The 17,588-nt window shown below is 40.4% G+C and overlaps 1 protein-coding gene across 3 annotated transcripts in view; it reads left to right on the top strand.

Moving 5' to 3' along the window:
* The first annotated feature begins 9,511 nt into the window (after positions 1 to 9,511).
* RAB28 (RAB28, member RAS oncogene family) overlaps positions 9,512 to 17,588 on the top strand; it is a 65,827-nt gene continuing 57,750 nt past the window's right edge. The window contains exon 1 of one of the 3 annotated variants that reach the window (XM_060777967.2): positions 9,512 to 10,000. In XM_060777967.2, coding sequence (XP_060633950.1) covers positions 9,923 to 10,000 — 78 coding nt within the window. In that variant the 5' untranslated portion in view covers positions 9,512 to 9,922. The remainder of the gene's footprint in view (positions 10,001 to 17,588) is intronic. The other 2 variants (XM_060777969.2, XM_060777968.2) reach the window with 2 other exon arrangements.

Here is a 17,588-nt window from a genome sequence, read left to right as displayed (position 1 = left end):
TAGTCAAAATGCATAGGCCAATAAGCCATTCAATTGAATGCCTTATTGGCCTATGCATTTTGACTAACCCTGTATTTCTTCTCATCCTTCTTTCTCCTCTTCCTCTTCCTCTTCCTCCTCCCCCTCCCCCTTATCTGCTTTGAACTGAATATATGACAGTGTGGATTCTGATAATCCAGTTCAAAGCAGATATTGTGGGATTTTCTGCCTTGATATTCTGGGTTATATGGCTGTGTGGAAAGGCCCTGAGACAAACCTGCTTAGTGGGAATAGCTGAAAAGACACATAGTTATTAGTATTATTTTATCAAACACCTGCTATGGAATAAAAGGATTAAAGTGTTTCAGAGGATAGTGCAGGACTAATGTCCCAATTTTATTATTGGAATAGCTTGGATGTGTTTCTACTATTTATTAAAACTGCCCTGAGGACAAACAAGCCAGCCCGTATGCATCACAGACCTATACAAATCTACCCAAAAGTGGGACTAGGGGCCCTTCTACACAGTCTTATAATCCAGATTATAAAATCAGATAATCCAGATTATCTGCTTTGAACTGGATTATATGAGTTTACTCTATTATATAATCCAGTTCAAAGCTGATGATCTGGATTTTATCTGGCAGTGCAGAAGGGTCCCCAGGGCCCTTCCAGCCAGTGTCTATATGCCAGGATCTGATCCCAGGATTTCTGCTTTAAACTGGATTATATGAGTCCATACTGCCAGATAATCTGGGATAAATAGAAAACCTGGGATCAGATCCAGGGATATAAGGCCTGTCTGGAAGGGCCCTCATTCTCTGCTAAGGATAGAACTTCACCTTTAAAAAGCTATAGTTTCCAAACATTGGAATACTTGAGTTGAAGATATGACCAGGCTGTGGTGCAGCTAGTTAGTTGCCAGCTGCATGAAATCACTACTGACCGAGAGGTCATGAGTTTGAAGCCAGCCTGAGTCAGAGTGAGCTGCCGACCATTAATAGTCTAGCTTACTGTTGACCTATGCAGCCTGAAAGACAGTTGCATCTGTCAAGTAGGAAATTTAGGCACTGCTTTATGTGAGGAGGCTAATTTAACTAATTTACAACACCATAAAAAATCTTCCTGGAATGTGCGTAGGAATGGGGAAGTACTCCATTAAGGACTTGGTGTCACAAGTGGATGGTGAAGCGGCAGCTCCCCCTGTGGCTGGAATCGAGCATACCCTCATGAAGCCAGAAAGCTGGAATGTTAAATTGCCTCTGAGTCTGACTATATATGTTGTATGTCTAATTGGCATTGCATGTTTGCCATGTATATGTGCATTGTAATCCGCCCTGAGTCCCCTGCATGGTGAGAAGGGCGGAACATAAATACTGTAAATAAATAAATAAATAAATAAATAAATAAATAAATCCCATGTAGTTAATGAGTTTAGGAGGACCACATCCATTCAAAAAATTAAGTTCTAATTTTTTCTCATATTTTCTCTTAGAAGTCTATTAAATAACTTGAGCACAGTCTATCCAAAATTAACACACTTTTTTCATTTCCTTCAATGGAAGAGATGGGCTTAATTTACTGAAAGAAATGTGGCTTAAGCGTGGACATTTTGGCTGGACCATGGTCTATGTCTTTATTATTGAAATCCAACTGTGTGGATTAACGTTTTGTTTCGGAATGAACTGCAGATTCCAAAGGATATTGGCCATCTTGTAATTTTTAGGTGTGCCTTAATACCATGTCGATTTATTCCCACCTGGAGAATTCCTAAAGTTACAATCTTTGATCTTTGTTCTCAAGAAACGAGGGCCCAAGATGCATATAAAACGGGCATTAAAGTGGTTTTCTACCTTAGTTTTCTTCATTAGCCCTCTACCTTACCACCCACCTCTGCTGTGGATTTAAGGGACTCCACATAATTGAGTCTGTAAATTAACAAACACCCAGACAGCTGCAGAAACTGAGCCCTAGGTGGGACATTGGCCCTAATGTTCTCATATTAGCACGTTAAACAAGCAGAAGGGGAGCTCTTAATTATGCCTTGTTTTATAGGGGCATGATAAATTCCTTTTCCCTGGCCTCTCTGCCATGTCAATGGATGTGTTTGTGCCCGCGTTGAATTAATAGAGATAACCAAAAACAACCAAAACTCTCCTTGGATTGGAGGATTGTTCTATGCATCTGACAAACATCAGACCAAGCCAGTAATGAACCTGAAGCACACCCCAGTCTGCTATTCAGCGTTCGAAATGACCAGTTATTCAGCATTACAAACTGACAGCTTGTAAATGTAAATTTTATTAAATACACAGCAATAAAAATTTGTAGGTTTCTGTCACTTTGAATAAAAGGCTCAGAGCCTTTTAAATTACAGCTTGTGCTAGCGCAGGGCCAGACCCAGGCAGCTTTCTCAAACTGGAGCTTTTAAAAGCTTCATTATTTACACTCACTCATGTAATATCCTTTGCAGGATCCAGATACGCATGTCTCATATCACACATAGGGATGATGGCCTGGCATTTTGTGGCTCTTAAAAATATTGTAGGCAGTGCATAAAACTTGGCTGCCCTGGCCAAAAGCAGAGGGGAGGAACCACTTAATTTCCACTAGCCGCTAGGTTTTTCCAGATGTCTTTTTCCCCTCCAGTTTTTCCCAGACTCAGATTTCCATGTACTGTTGGACTATAGTCCCAAAAACTGACCAGTGATCAGTTACACTGGGAATGATCATCTAAGAACATCTGAGGCCCATGGATGGTTGCTCTTCAAGGTTTAACTTTACCTGGCTGTCCTGCTCCAGTGGAATATCAAGACCTTATAAAGCAGTGTTTCTCAGCCTTCCTAATGCCACAACTCCTTAGTACAGTTCTTCATGTTGTGCTGACCCCCAACCATAAAATAATTTTCGTTGCTACTTCATAACAAGTTTTAACTGTGCAAATGCTCCCCTGGACACCACTGAAACCTGGGGTTCCAGGCTCAGCTATAAGTCCAGGATCACATCCAAGCTGCAAACCTGCATCTTCAGGGGGAGTGTAAACCCATCCAACACAGGCTGTAACCCTATGCCCTATTCGGCCTTTCAATTGACCAGGAGTACCTCTTTCTTGTCTGGATTCAATTTCAATTTGTTCACCCTCATCCAGTCTGACACAGTGGACAAGGACCTGAACAGCCTCCTTAGTAGTAGGTGGGAAGGAGTGACAGAGTTGGACGTTATCTGCATACAGATGACACCGCACCCCGAAACTCCGGATGACCTCCCCCAGCAGCTTCATGTAGATGTTAAACAACACAGAAGACAGTATTGAACCCTGAGGAACCCCACAAGACAATGGTTGTGGGGTTGAACAGGAGTCTCCCAATAACACCATCTGGGAATGACCCTCTAGGAAGGACCGGAGCCACTGTAAAACAGTACCTCCAAGGCCCATTCCCATGAGGGGTCCCAGAAGAATACTGTGGTCAACAGTATGGAAGGCCGCTGAGAGATCCAGCAGAACCAACAGGGACACAGCTCCTGGCGTAAGATTATCCACTAAGGCGACTATGGCTGTCTCGGTACCATGTCCCGGCCTAAAGCCAGACTGTGCCGGATCCAGATAATCTGTGTCTTCCAAGAATACCTGGAGTTATGAGGCCACCACAACTCAGTTTAAACAATGAATAGTATGGTTACCATTACATTTTAGTGCTATCTCCAAATTACCATAAACCAAAAATAAAAAGTTTCTAAATAAATATATTTGGTCATCATCATCATTATCAGTGATCCCTTGTGTTGGAGTATGTTGGGATACTCATAAAAGCACTTCATTTTGTGCCATATAATTTAGTAGGACTCACAATGAGGCAGATGTTTCAATTCTCTGAACTACCCAGAGCAGTCAGCATAAAGCCTCTCTTCTCCTTGTGTCCTTTCTCCTTGTGATGTGTTTGATTATGTGCCAGTTACCTTGGAATTTGCCACAGAATCACTTCTATCTTGTGAAGTTATCCCTACTACTGATAACACTATATACGTAGCACACAGGGCCCTTCAACACAGCCCTATATCCCAGAATATCAAGGTAGAAAATCCCACAATATCTGTTTGGACTGGGTTATTCGAGTCCACACTCAGATAATGTGGGATTTTCTGCCTTAATATTCTGGGATATAGGGCTGTGTGGAAGGGCCCACAGAGAACAAATGGATCATGCAGGAGGGGATCTGACCGATACGTATTTCCATCTGTATTTTCAGGAGAAGACACATTTCTGTGTGGATCTGTCCCACATAATATTTTGAACTATATCTGCACCTTCCTACTTAGGACTAAAAGGGACCCACCTAAAATCAAAATTCTGGATTCAACTTTATTGCTGCTATGAACCCACAAGTTATTACTGATGGTGACCCTCTAACATGTTCTTCTTGGCAAGATCTCTTCCGGGGTGGGGGGGGGGGGTGGTTCCTTGTCTTCTTCTGAGGTTGAGAGCATGCCAACTTGCCTAAGTTTACCCAGTGGACTTCCATGGCCAAGGGTTTAAGTTCAATACTCAACTCAGTACACCATGAAGATCTCAACTTAGTGCTAGATTTCAAAATAAAATGGAATTTGAAAGGGAAATATCATTTGGAGGAACAGTATAGCTGCCTAAAAGGGATGATATTGCTGGACATTTTTGGACATTTGTTTGAAAATCCAACCTCAGTTGTTGGTGTTGCAATATTTGGAAAATCTGTCTTCAGATAATAAATGGAGAGATGATGGCGAGAATTTTCCATTCTTTTCATCTACACTGTGCACAGATATAATTTCCTTTCCACATAGTAAAGGCAGAGCTCATATAATCTGAAGGAGTTGTCCTCTTGGGAATTGGAATTCTTGGCAAGAATGTAGTTAAATGCAGAGCATTCTAAAAACAGTTGTGTTAATTTACTAAAATAACTCAGGTTACGATGAAAATTAAGGTTCTGGCCATGCATGTGTACTACTCCCATCCTTCCACAGTTCACTTTGTGTGTTTTGAAATGTGTCATCAGAAACAACAGTATTTTATTGGCTAAAGGCAAGAATCCAAGAGTACACAATTGTGATCTTCACAACTACTTCTCATGAAATAGAGAAAGGCCTTTCTATGTCAAGGAGAATAAAATAATGCCATTGAGATGGAAGCTGAAACCATAGAAATTGAAAAAAAGTTTGGTTATTTTAAAAATATAGAAATATTGTGAAGATAATTTGAAAAAATGAAAAAAAAAGATATGCTAAAGAAAGGGGGAGGAAAAGGAAGCGGATACTCACGGCAACCTGAATTAGCAAGATGGAAGATAGTTGCATTAGAATAAAACTTAGAGGAATTGTCGTCATGCTGGCTACATGACCTTGGGACACAACTAGACTTAATGTCAGGAGAAACCTTTCCCTTTAATGCATTAACAGAACTTTATAGCCAAGATTACTAGAAGTACGGATATCACTCAGAGCGCTGAAGATTAGGAAACATATTGGCCAGAAGAAACATATCCAAAGTAGGATAACAAAGACAGTCAGTGCCTTAGGCCCTTTTGCCACAGCTGTATTAAATCTGCATTGAACTGGGTTATATGTTGGTGTGGACTCAGATAATCCAGTTCAAAGCAGATATTGTGGATTATCTGCCTTGATATTCAGGGTTATAAGGGTGTGTGGAAGGGCTCTTAGACATCAAGTCCTATAAGGAAAGGTTGAAGGAATGGGTTATGTTTATAAATTTATCAGAAAACCTCAGTAGACACCTCAAAATATAATGATATCTTGACTTAGGAATTTAATTCGTTCCATGACCTAGCTCTTAACCCAAAACACTCTTTATCTCAAAATGAATTTTGCCACTGAAATTTATTGAAATCCTATTAATCTGTTCTGGTCCCCCAACACCCCCCTCAATTGTTTTTGTTACATTTTTTTTAAAATAAGAAATTGTACTTTATAAATAACAAATAATGTATAAATGCACATTCAAATGGAACAATAAAAAGAAAAATCAACTTTAAAATGGTAGAAGCACAAAGTTGTGGCAAGGAAGGACAAAGTGAAGAGGCAGAAGCATAATTTTCTTCATACTGGACTCATTCCAGGGCCCTTCCACACAGCCATATAACCCATAATATCAAGGCAGACAATCCCACAATATCTGTTTTGAACCAGGAACAAAAACTACACAAAAATCAACTAAACCAAAGTTCCTCAAAGTGGACAAGACCAAAGCAGACAAGAATCTCCCAAAGCGGAAAAGAGCTCAAGGCATGGAGGCTGCTCCTTGAAGCCCTAAAGTCCTGTACTCTGGCGCTAGAGCACCCTCTGGTGCAAGCTCTTAACTGAAAACACTGCTCTTATGTCAAAGCGAAACACAGGCTAAGCGACAGTTCTTAACTGTGCAAAAGCACCCCTGTTCACTGTTCACACCTGGGCCACCAAATTCAGCACTAAATCCAGGAATACTCCCAAACTGTTTTCAGGGGGAGTGTGACCCCCATCCAACACAGGCTGACTCTCTATTCCCAGATCTGCCTTCAGACTGACCAGGAACACCTCTGTCTTGTCTGGATAGTTTCAATTTATCTGCTTTCATGCATTGAGAAGAGAAAGAAAAGTATTGTGCTCCATATTTTAAGATTTCATCAAATGAGAACAACATGAGTTGTTGAGTTTTCCGGGCTGTATGACCATGTTCCAGAAGCATTCTCTCCCAACGTTTCGCCCACATCTATGGCAGGTATCCTCAGAGGTTGTGAGGTCTGTTGGAAACTAGGCAAGTGGGGTTTTTATATTTGTGGAATGTCCAGGGTGGGAGAAAGAACTCTTGTCTGTTAGAGGCAAATGCGAATGTTTCATGGCCATTGCAGCTTGGGATATGGTTAGCAAAACTGCACTGATCAACAGGTGTTGTTCAATACTTTGTTGTCGTTGTTTATTTATTCAGTCGCTTCCAACTCTTCTTGACCTCATGGACCAGCCCACGCCAGAGCTCCTTGTTGGCTGTCACCACCCCAGCTCCTTCAGAGTCAAGCCAATCACTTCAAGGATACCATCCATCCATCTTGCTTTGGTTGGCCCCTCTTCCCCTTTCCTTCCATTTCCCCAGCATCATTGTCTTTTCTAAGCTTTCCTGTCTTCTCATGATGTGGCCAAAGTACTTCATCTTTGCCTCTAATATCCTTCCCTCCAATGAGCAGTTGGGCTTTATTTCCTGAAGTATGGACTGGTTGGATCTTCTCGCGGTCCAAGGCACTCTCAGAACTTTCCTCCAATGCCACAGTTCAAAAGCATCTATCTTCCTTCGCTCAGCCTTCCGTATGGTCCAACTCTCACATCCGTAGGTTACTACGGGGAATAGCATTGCTTTGACTATACGGATCTTCGTTGCCAGTGTGATTCTCTAATCTTCACTATTTTATCAAGATTGGTCATTGTTCTCCTCCCAAGAAGTAAGGATCTTCTGATTTCCTGGCTGCAGTCTGCGTCTGCAGTAATCATATACAATGAGACACATAAACACAAACAAAGGCAGAGACTTCTCCTTTCATTCCTGCTTCTGGGGGTGATGTTCATCTCTAGCTCATGGCCTCCGTGTTTTCTCCCTCTATTTGCCAGTTATCAATCAGTCTAGTTGCCATAATCTTGGTTTTTTTATGTTTAACCGTGACCGTATCTCCCTCCATGAACCAATTTGGGCCCTCCGTTCTTCTGGGGAGGCCCTTCTTTCGCCCCTGCCAATTTCACAAGCTTGCCTAGTAACTACAAGGGGGAGAGCTTTTACCTCTGTGGCCCCCTGACTTTGGAACTCACTACCTGGAGAAATTAGGAAAGCCCCTACCTTAGAAACCTTTAAAAAGGACCTTAAAACCTGGCTCTTCCGCTGCGCTTTTGATGAATAGGTTTACATTCTCACACTATTGCTTAGCCTCAATGTTTTGGCACTGGAGTATATCCCCCCCCCCTTTGTGGGAAAGCCTGATTCCACAACCCCCACTATAACGAGTCCTCCTCTGCAAATAATCTGTCTTTCTCTTATCTCACCTGAGTTTTAATTAGTTTTAATCAGTCTCTTTAAAAAAAATCATTACATGTTGCCCACCCATTGTCATTGTGCCTATTGTAATTTTATATTGCTATGTTTTCATATGTTTTATGTAATTATGTTGTTTATTGTTTGCGTTTTCGGTTTTATTTTATTGTAATTTTTTGTTTGGGCTTGGCCTCATGTAAGCCGCTCCGAGTCCCCATTGGGGACATGGTGGCGGGGTATAAATAAAGATTATTATTATTACCCAGCTTTTGCGCTTTCTTCTTTCACCTTGATTAGAAGGCTCCTCAGCTCTTCCTCACTTTTGGCCATCAAAGTGGTATCATCTGCATATCTAAGGTTGTTAATGTTTATTCCAGCAATTTTCACCCCAGCCTTGCATTCGTCAAGCCCCGCACAAGTTGAATAGGTTGGGCGAGAGTATACAACCCTGCCGTACACCTTTCCCAATCTTGAACCAGTCTGTTGTACCATGGTCAGTTCTTACTGTAGCTACTGAGGAATCGTGATACAGATTCCTCAGGAGAGAGACAAGATATTGTGAGTTAATAATAGTGTTGAACAATACAGTTGATCAGTGCAAGGAACACTATTTACCTTGTCTTGAAGTCCTAATTAATCTTATTAAGGAGATACCTTGTTTTCTGCTCTTTTAGAAATCCCACAATAATGTTTCACCTACAATTATAGTATATACTCAAGTATAAGCCGACCTGAATATAAGCCGAGGCACCTAATTTTATCACAAAAAACTGGGAAAACGTATTGAATCGAGTATAAGCTGAGGGTGAGAAATGTAGCTGCTACCGGTGATCATCAGTAGGTTAAATGTTTTTGAGTATTTACATAAAATTGTAATTTAAGATAAGACTGCCCAACTCTGATTCAATCATTATTCTAACTTCCTTCAATGTAAATGTACTTACCTATGACCAATAATAACAGAGTCAAATAATAAATGTAATAACATGTAATAATGAGTCACCTTCGGGCTGAGAACAGCGGTATATAAGTAAGGTAAATAAATAAATAAAAACAATAATAGAATAAATAATGGAAATTTAATAATAATAGTAATAATAAAATAATACATGTAATAATAATAATAAATAAGAGTAAAATAATAAATGTAATAAAATAATAATAGAGTAAAATGATGTAAATGTAATAGTAATAATAACAACAATAATAGAGTAAAATGATAAATGCAATAAAAATAATACTAATAACAGAGTAAAATAATAAATAACTTTGACTCCAGTATAAGCCGAGGGGAACTTTTTCAGCCTAAAAAAACGGCTGAAAAACGAGGCTTATACTTGAGTATATATACAGTAATCTACCCCTTCAGAGCAAGGGACCCTCCTAACACCGCAGAACTGTCAACAAAGCAATGCGCATGCCCAGCTTTTTGAGCTCCGCCCCCTTCACCCTCCTTCCTTCCTATTGGCCGGCAGTGCTTGCGCCTCGCCCATTCTTTCAGGTGAAGGGGGCGTTCCTTTCTCTTTTCCGGTCACCTTTCACCCTTGGCGGCCCCGAGTTACATGCGGGGCTTAAGAGGCCCATCCACTGCCATTGTTCGGGCCAGAGCTTTGGACCAAACCATTTGTTAACAGAGAAAGGGGGGGGGGGGGAGAGGTCGAAGTAGCAGTAGGTCTTGGTTGCCTCTTCTTTCCAATGGCTTGATTGTGGCCGGTCTCTCTATCCTTTTCTCTCCGTGGTTGATACCTCCCGCATCTTCCCTCTGTTTGTGTCCCCCCCCCTCCTTTTCTGACTGGTGGTCTAGTCCGACGCCGGTCTCGGCGAAAGAGGCTGAGGGGAAAAAAGATGGCGGAGGCGGTTGGGGTGTCGCTGTCCCTTTGACGGAGGGCGCCGGCTAGCGGGGCCATGTCGGACTCTGAGGAGGAAGAGAGCTCTGACCGGCTGCTCAAGTTCGTGTTGCTGGGCGACGGCGCCTCCGGCAAGGTCAGTGCGCCCAGCCTTTTGCCCTGGAGGCCCCAAGCGGGCCCTGCCTTGGGGAGGAGGAGGAGGAGGAGGAGGCCTCTCCAGAGCGGGCCTCCCACTTCCCATCCGGTGCCATCATTTCCCAGGCCTGTCGTTTCTAGGACAAGGATCAGTGCCTGCTTCGCTCCTGGGAGTTGTAGTTTTATAAGATCTTTAGCCTTTTTCATTTTCATTATTTTATTTCATTTTTAACCCTAACCCTTTAAATTATTATTATTATTATTATTATTAATAATAATAAAGATCTTTAGCTTTCTCTGACAAAGAGAGGGCTGGTGCATCACCAAAACAGAAACAGAAACTCCAGGATTCCATAGCATTGAGTCATGGCAGTTAAAGTGGGGTCAGCCAGCATTAGTTCTTGAGTGTAGATGCACACAGACCCCTTCTACACTGCCATATAATCCAGATATCAAATGAGACAACCCGCATCATCTGCTTTGAACTGGCTTATATGAGTCCACACTGCCATGTAATTCAGTTCAAAGCAAATAATCTGGGGTTTATATGGCAGTGTAGAAGGGGCCACAATTGAACTGGAATATCTGCATCCACACCGACATATAATTCAGTTCAAATCAGATCATCTGGGGTTTATATGGCAGTGTAGAAGGGGCCACAGTTTTCTTTATACACTGTAGCAAGCAGTGTCTTAGGGCCCTTCCACACAGCCATATAACCCAAAATATCAAGACACATAATCCACATTATCTACGTTGAACTGGAATATCTGCATCCACACTGCCATATAATCCAGTTCAAAGCTGATAATCTGGATTGTATATGGCAGTGTAGAAGGGGCCCCAGTTTTCTTTATACACTGTAGTAAGCAGTGTCTTAGGAGCCTTCCACACAGCCGTATTACCCAGAATATCAAGGCAGATAATCCACATCATCTGCTTTGAACTGGAATATCTGCATCCACACTGCCATATAGTCCAGTTCAGAGCAGAGAATCAGGATTTTATATGGCAGTGTATAAGGGGCCCCAGCTTTCTTTATACACTGTAGCAAGCAGTGTCTTAGGGCTCTTCCACACAGCCACATAACCCAGAATATCAAGGCAGATAATCCACATAATCTGCTTTGAACTGGAATATATGCATCCACACTGCTATATAATCCAGTTCAGAGCAGATAATCTGGATTTTATATGGCAATGTAGAAGGAGGCCACAGTTTTCTTTATACACTGTAGTAAGCAGTGTCTTAGGATCCTTCCACACAGCCGTATTACCCAGAATATCAAGGCAGATTGAACTGGACTATCTGCGTCTACACTGCCATATAAACCAGTTCAAAGCAGATAATGTGGAATTTTATTCAGCTGTGTGAAAGAAGCCTAGGTTATCTGAGGGCCCTTCCAGACAGGCCCTATATCCAAGGATCTGATCCCAGGTTTTCTGTTTACTCTAGATTATTTGGTAGTGCAGACTCATATAATCCAGTTTAAAGCAGAAAACATGGGACCGGATCCTGGGATATAAGGCCTGTCTGGAAGACCCCTGAGTTGATACTGCCATATAATCCAGTTCAATGTGGATTTTATTCAGCTGTGTGGAAGGGACCTCAGGGCCCTTCCTCACAACCCTATATCCCATAATATCAAGGCAGAAAATCCCACATTATTTGTTTTGAATTTGGATATATGGCAGTGTGGACTCAGATAACCCAGGGTCCTTTCACACAGCCATATAACCCAGAATAGCAAGGCAGGAAATCCTACAATATTTGTTTTGAACGGGGTCATCTGAATCCACACTGCCATATATTCCAATTCAAAGCAGATATTGTGGGATTTCCTGCCTTGATATTCTGCGTTATTATTTATTTATTTATTTACTATGCTTATATACCGCTGTATCTCAAGCCCGAGGGCGACTCACAGCGGTTCACAAACAGTAAAGACAATAAAAACAGCAATAATTCCATACAACAATGACAATTAATTTACACATTTTCCATTAATAACTAATAAGCAATCCCAATACACAACTATTACAAAAAACCCATACCCAATCGCCTCATCATCCACGCATGATCCAAGACACATAATCATAACGTTATGTTGCTGCAGGGCTTCTAACACTTGTTCTACTTGCAATCGCTTTCTGCCTGAGAAACTTTACATGATCCTGAGTATATAGGTGTATTATATAGTTATAAATATCAAACATTTCTTCTTCTTCTTTCTAAGCTATTTTCCCAATGGAGGGGTTAGCACAGTGTTTTGTTTTGGGCATTCTCAGGTTGGCAGCACGCATGTCTTCAATGTGTCCATCCATCTTTTCTTTTGGTATCTGTGTTGTCGTCATCCTGCAATCAAACAACAACAACAACAACAACAACAACAACACCACTTTATTTATACCCCACCCCATCTCCCAAAAAGGGACTTGGAGATGGGATAAAACATATAAGATAGGATAAACACAATACATAACAGGTAATGTACAACAGATTTGTGTGAATATCTAAACCAGTCACCTGGTGACATTCCAATGACCTTTACTGTTTCCAAACTTTTGAGGACTCCAATATGGAGCTAAGAGTCTCAGAATTTTCTTCTTAAAACTGTGGTTCCCAACCCCAAATGGGCCATTTGGAATTGGGAACCACAGTTTTAAGAAGAAAACTCTGAGACTCCCCCCCCCCCTCCCCCAGTCTGAGGGTTCTTCCACACAGCCATATAACCCAGAATATCAAGGCGGATCCACAATATCTGCTTTTAACTGTGTTGTCTGGCATATAAATCAGTTTAATTTGAATTTTATACAGCTGTGTGGAAGAGGCCTGTGATTTCCTCCATATACATCATTTGAACTTACTGCAAGTTATTTTGTAAACACAGTGTCCTTTCCAGCATTGGGTTGGACTGCACATAATTAGCATGAGTTTTAGATCCTTTAAATAGACCAGTGGTACCCTACCTGTGATCCTCCAAGTGTTTAAGACTTCAACTCTCATCCGCCCCGGTCAGTTTAGCCAGTTGTCAGGCATTCTGGAGGCTGATGTCCAAAAGGCCAAAGGTTGGGAATCTTAGAAATAGACGGATGAAATGTTGCACCCACTAACATAGGAGGACCTCCTCCAAACACGGTAGAGTTACTTTTCAATACAGGCAGTCCCCAAGTTATGAACAAGATTGGTTTTGTAGGTCTGTTTGAAAGTTGAATTTGTATGTAAGTTGGAACAGGTAAATTTTTAAATGTAACTCCAGCCATATATATATATATATATAGCTTTGGATAGCATAGGAAAGAGTTAACACCCCCGTGATGTTTGTTTTTCTGTCTGTGCCCCTGTTCAGAAGATTTCACCTCACTTGCTGTCCCTGTGATATTAGATTTTTTTTAAAAAATGGCTTGTTGTGGAAACAAGGATTAGTGAGAAAGCTTCAGTAAAGACCCGTTTTCCCCATCATAACTCTTAAGAGTGAATTTCCCTTCCTGAGGGGTAGATTTCTCTCACTTCTTGTTATCTCACCCCTATTCTTAACTATGAGCCATTTCTAAGTTGAATGTTTGTAACTCGGAGACTGCCTGTAAATGGACAGAGGAGCATTCTAGAAGGCTTTTCAAAGAAATTATAATTAAGGTAAATGCAGTTGTAAATTAAAATAGCTCAACTGAAGGAGGGATTAGATTTTTAAGGTTCAGGAGGATTGCTATCTTTACAGATGTACAGAAACTCCTTATGTGTGTATTGGGAAAGGAATTCTGTTATACTTATATATGCTTATGTTACAATAGCATTTCTTTTAAGATGGAACGAAGGTCTGCGCCCACTCTTACTACCATTAAAATATATTGGATTACAAGCACACCACACTTCCTGTAGTGAATGCTGAGAAGTTCCAGAAGCAGTGTTTAATTTCTCCTCGACAACAGAGGTTTTGTGACTAATATACAAGGTTAGCATGACAGAAGCAAATAGGTACTCCTGTACCTGTCACCAAATTTGCTAATCCCTTTAAAGAAAGCAACATACACAGCTTTACTATGTGTTGTAATGTAGGCCGTCGGCAGATATAAGTGCTCACCTGTTTCTCAAGCACTTATTATGGATCTATGTTTTTTTCTTGTACCTCAGAAATATCACTTCCCAGTGGTCAGGAAAAGAAATCCCATAAGTACATTGATTTGTAAAAGTATGTTCTGGCCACTCATTTACAGTAGGCTTGGTTAACCACAGAAAAATTTGGTTCTAAACTCGTTTTGTTTTTAGGGGGGCCCTTGCGTTTCGTTTTTTTAAAGAATTCCGAAATTTTCCTTTAAAAAAGTTCGAAATATATGCAATTTCGTAAAATTACGAATCGATTCGTTAATGGCGGACGCGATTGCGCAATATGCTAAAAAACCCTCCAAATGGGACAGGGGGAACTTCTGAAGCTTCCCTCTCCCTCTGTTGTTGACTGTTGGTGTGATAATTTTTTTTTATCACTGATAAAACAAACAACTATAAAACTTGCACCAGACATACGGAAATAATTACGAAACAATAACGAAACAATTTTGAACCAATTACGAAATAATTACGAAACAATACGAAATAAATTGGAAAAATTGTTTTGATTTTTAATTACTCCTCACAGTAGTCCTGCGTGGCTCAATATTGGATCGTAAGCTAATTTAAATACGAATTAATAACGAATTACGAAATTAACGAACGAAACTGCCCAAGTCTAATTTACAGCAATCATGGTACCAAAACTCCTAGTATATTGTTAAATGTTCAAAATGTGTCTCACCAGGTGTCATGTTAAAAATGATACATTACATCATGCTCCACTATTCTTACACGGGTTTATCATCTAATATATTTGGCAGAGTTGGGCCCGAATCACTGTTAACAAAAAGATTTGTAGTTTTCAGAGGGACATTTTTGTGTAATTTCTGAAAACAGAAAGGGGAAGAGAGAGACGAAAAGAACAGTGAAATGAATTCAGAGAGACAATATTTTCAGAAAGAGTTAAGTCCACAAAATAGTTGAGGCGGTGAGATCTGTGGCATCTTTTTCTATTCCTGGCAGAAGAAGCCTCCTCCATTTTTTCTTGGAAAGTTACCATCTCCTCCAGAGAGAGCCCTTAGAACTCGCTTTCCCAGTGGCACTAGCATAGATGGCCATTGAAAGTTCCTCTCTCTGAGTCTCTCAGCCAGTAAAAATCCTGATGGTGTCCATGCTCTGATTGGCTGAGAATGGACACAACCCGTGATTACAGTTCCCAGTGCCTTATCTTGTGGTTTAAAAATACTATGTTTAAAACTTAAAATAATTATTAAAAAATCAGTAGATTGGTGAATTGTTTTGGCAGGCCTGTAGTTGTGAATAGGGTCTACAGCTGAGGTAGGTTTCATGCAGATAGGCCTTAAAATGGCTGAGGATTGAGCCTTTAAAATTTCCCATTGTAGCCAATCTCCTGAATGAAATGGAAAACACTCCTCCCCTTTCAGGTAACTGTCTGGTAAACAAAATGAGGGGTCAGAAGAAAATGGACCCGAAATAAATATAAATAATACAACTTTGATTTGAAAACGGCTGGCAAATTCGACATTTTAAAAGGATTCCATAGAATCATAGAGTTGGAAGAGACTACATAGGCCATCCAGTCCAACCCCCTGCCATGCAGGAAAAGCACAATCAAAATACCCCTGATGGATGGCCATCCTGCCTCTGTTTAAAAGCCTTGAAGGAAGGCTCCACCACACTCAGAGGGAGAAAGTTCCATTGTTGAACAGCTTTTTATGTCATTTGAGCCCATCTCCAGGACAGCAGAAAACAAGCCTGCTACCTCTTTCTTTTGAAATAATAATAATAATAATAATAATAATAATAATAATAATAATAAAAACTGCAAAAGGCCACCTTACTTGGATCTGCATGCATCATTTGAAAATACATCACATAGTCCTAAACTCTTGGGAAGTGGTCAACTTGTGATTTTGTGATACGAAATCCAGCATATATATCTTGTTTGCTGTGACATACTGTGTTATTGTGCTAGTAAAATACGACCAATAATAACAAACTTTTATTTGTATATCGCTCTATCTCCCCAAGGGGACTCAGGGCGATTTCCAACATAGGTAAAGCATTGCAATTACTGACATAAAAACGTACAGAGTAATCATTATAAAACAAAGGCATAGTACTATATAATCCTTCTTTCAAATAGTTATAGATGGCTATCATATCTCATCTCAACCTTCTCTTCTGTAGGATAAACACGTTAAACATATCCCATCACACTATGCAGTTATGACCAATGGTCAAACCCCTTGTAACAAAGTTGCTTCTTTTCTCTTTTGTTTCTTACGATAAACATATGGATATTATGAAGAAAAAATGTTAGCAGGGCAATACCACAGGCTAATAATTGAAAGGCCGAGGAGCTGCACTAGTTCAATCGCTCTTATTTTTCAAATATGGCTCTAATTTGTTGCTCCTTGGAAAAAAATGTCCTTTTTTTGAAATATGGTCCATGGTTAATAGTACTGAAAGTTGTTGAGAAGTCCATCAGAAGCATCAGAGATATACTTCCTCCTGTCTAGTTGTTAGCGTAAGTCATCCATGACTTGTAGACTGAACATTCTGGCAGTCATATTCTGCACAATTTGGTATTTGTTAAGATGGAACAACAAGGTTAATATGGATGTTAAGGGGAGGTGGATGAAGTGGGTGTTGGCTGCCAGATAATGGATCAGCAAAGAGCCTTGCTAACTTGTCATGACAAGCCTCAAATGATTAATATATCCTTTCCTGTGTCAAAGAGTAACAAACCATTAACTCTTCCCCTTCGAACAGCTCTGCCACACAGCTTGCTGCGACTACTATGGTGGCCATAAAGTACACCTCTATGCCTACAGCTACCAAGTTAATGGATATACAAAAGGCTTCCTATGTGAGAAATCACTATTAGTCTTGTTTGATAGAAAATGATGTTGACTGAGAGACAATGATGTCCAAAGAAAGGCAGAGTTCTGGGCTGAACAAGAAGTTCAACTATTTGAGATTCATACTGAGCAGTGTTTATATTCTGCTATGCTATTCTGATTTATTCATGTATGATTTTTTGATTCATGCATGCATATAACTGTTTAAAAGATAAAATGTGACTGCTTAACAAACCACAGTTTGAAAGTGGCAGACTGGAGTGCTATTTCACCTTCTCCAGTGTCTAGCTGTAGAGGAAATTTCCTGGTTTCTTAAGCCACAGTTTCTCCTGATATCTGAAACCATAACAAACGTGAGTGTCACTGGTCAGTGATTTAAAAAAAAAGTTAATTTAATAATTAAACTATTGGGATTATAGTTGACAGTAAATATGAATGTATAAATACAAATGGGTGACAACTCTATTCATGAGTTTGATTGTCCATAGCTTCTAGCTTCCTCCTTTAGGAATTAATAAACTGAAGTGAGGTTGTCGGACAAGAGATGGCCAACTAGCCGTGGGATTGGACTGGAGTAGGAAATGGGGGTTTGTAGTAAACGTTATTCTCTGAAATGTTCATTTACTGGTACATGTAAATTGGAGCAATATTGTAGTA

The sequence above is a fragment of the Anolis sagrei genome, chromosome 5, assembly GCF_037176765.1.
Source record: "Anolis sagrei isolate rAnoSag1 chromosome 5, rAnoSag1.mat, whole genome shotgun sequence".
NCBI lineage: Eukaryota > Metazoa > Chordata > Lepidosauria > Squamata > Dactyloidae > Anolis > Anolis sagrei.
Note: the sequence above shows the minus strand (reverse complement) of the source record. Positions and strands in the feature narration are given on the sequence as shown.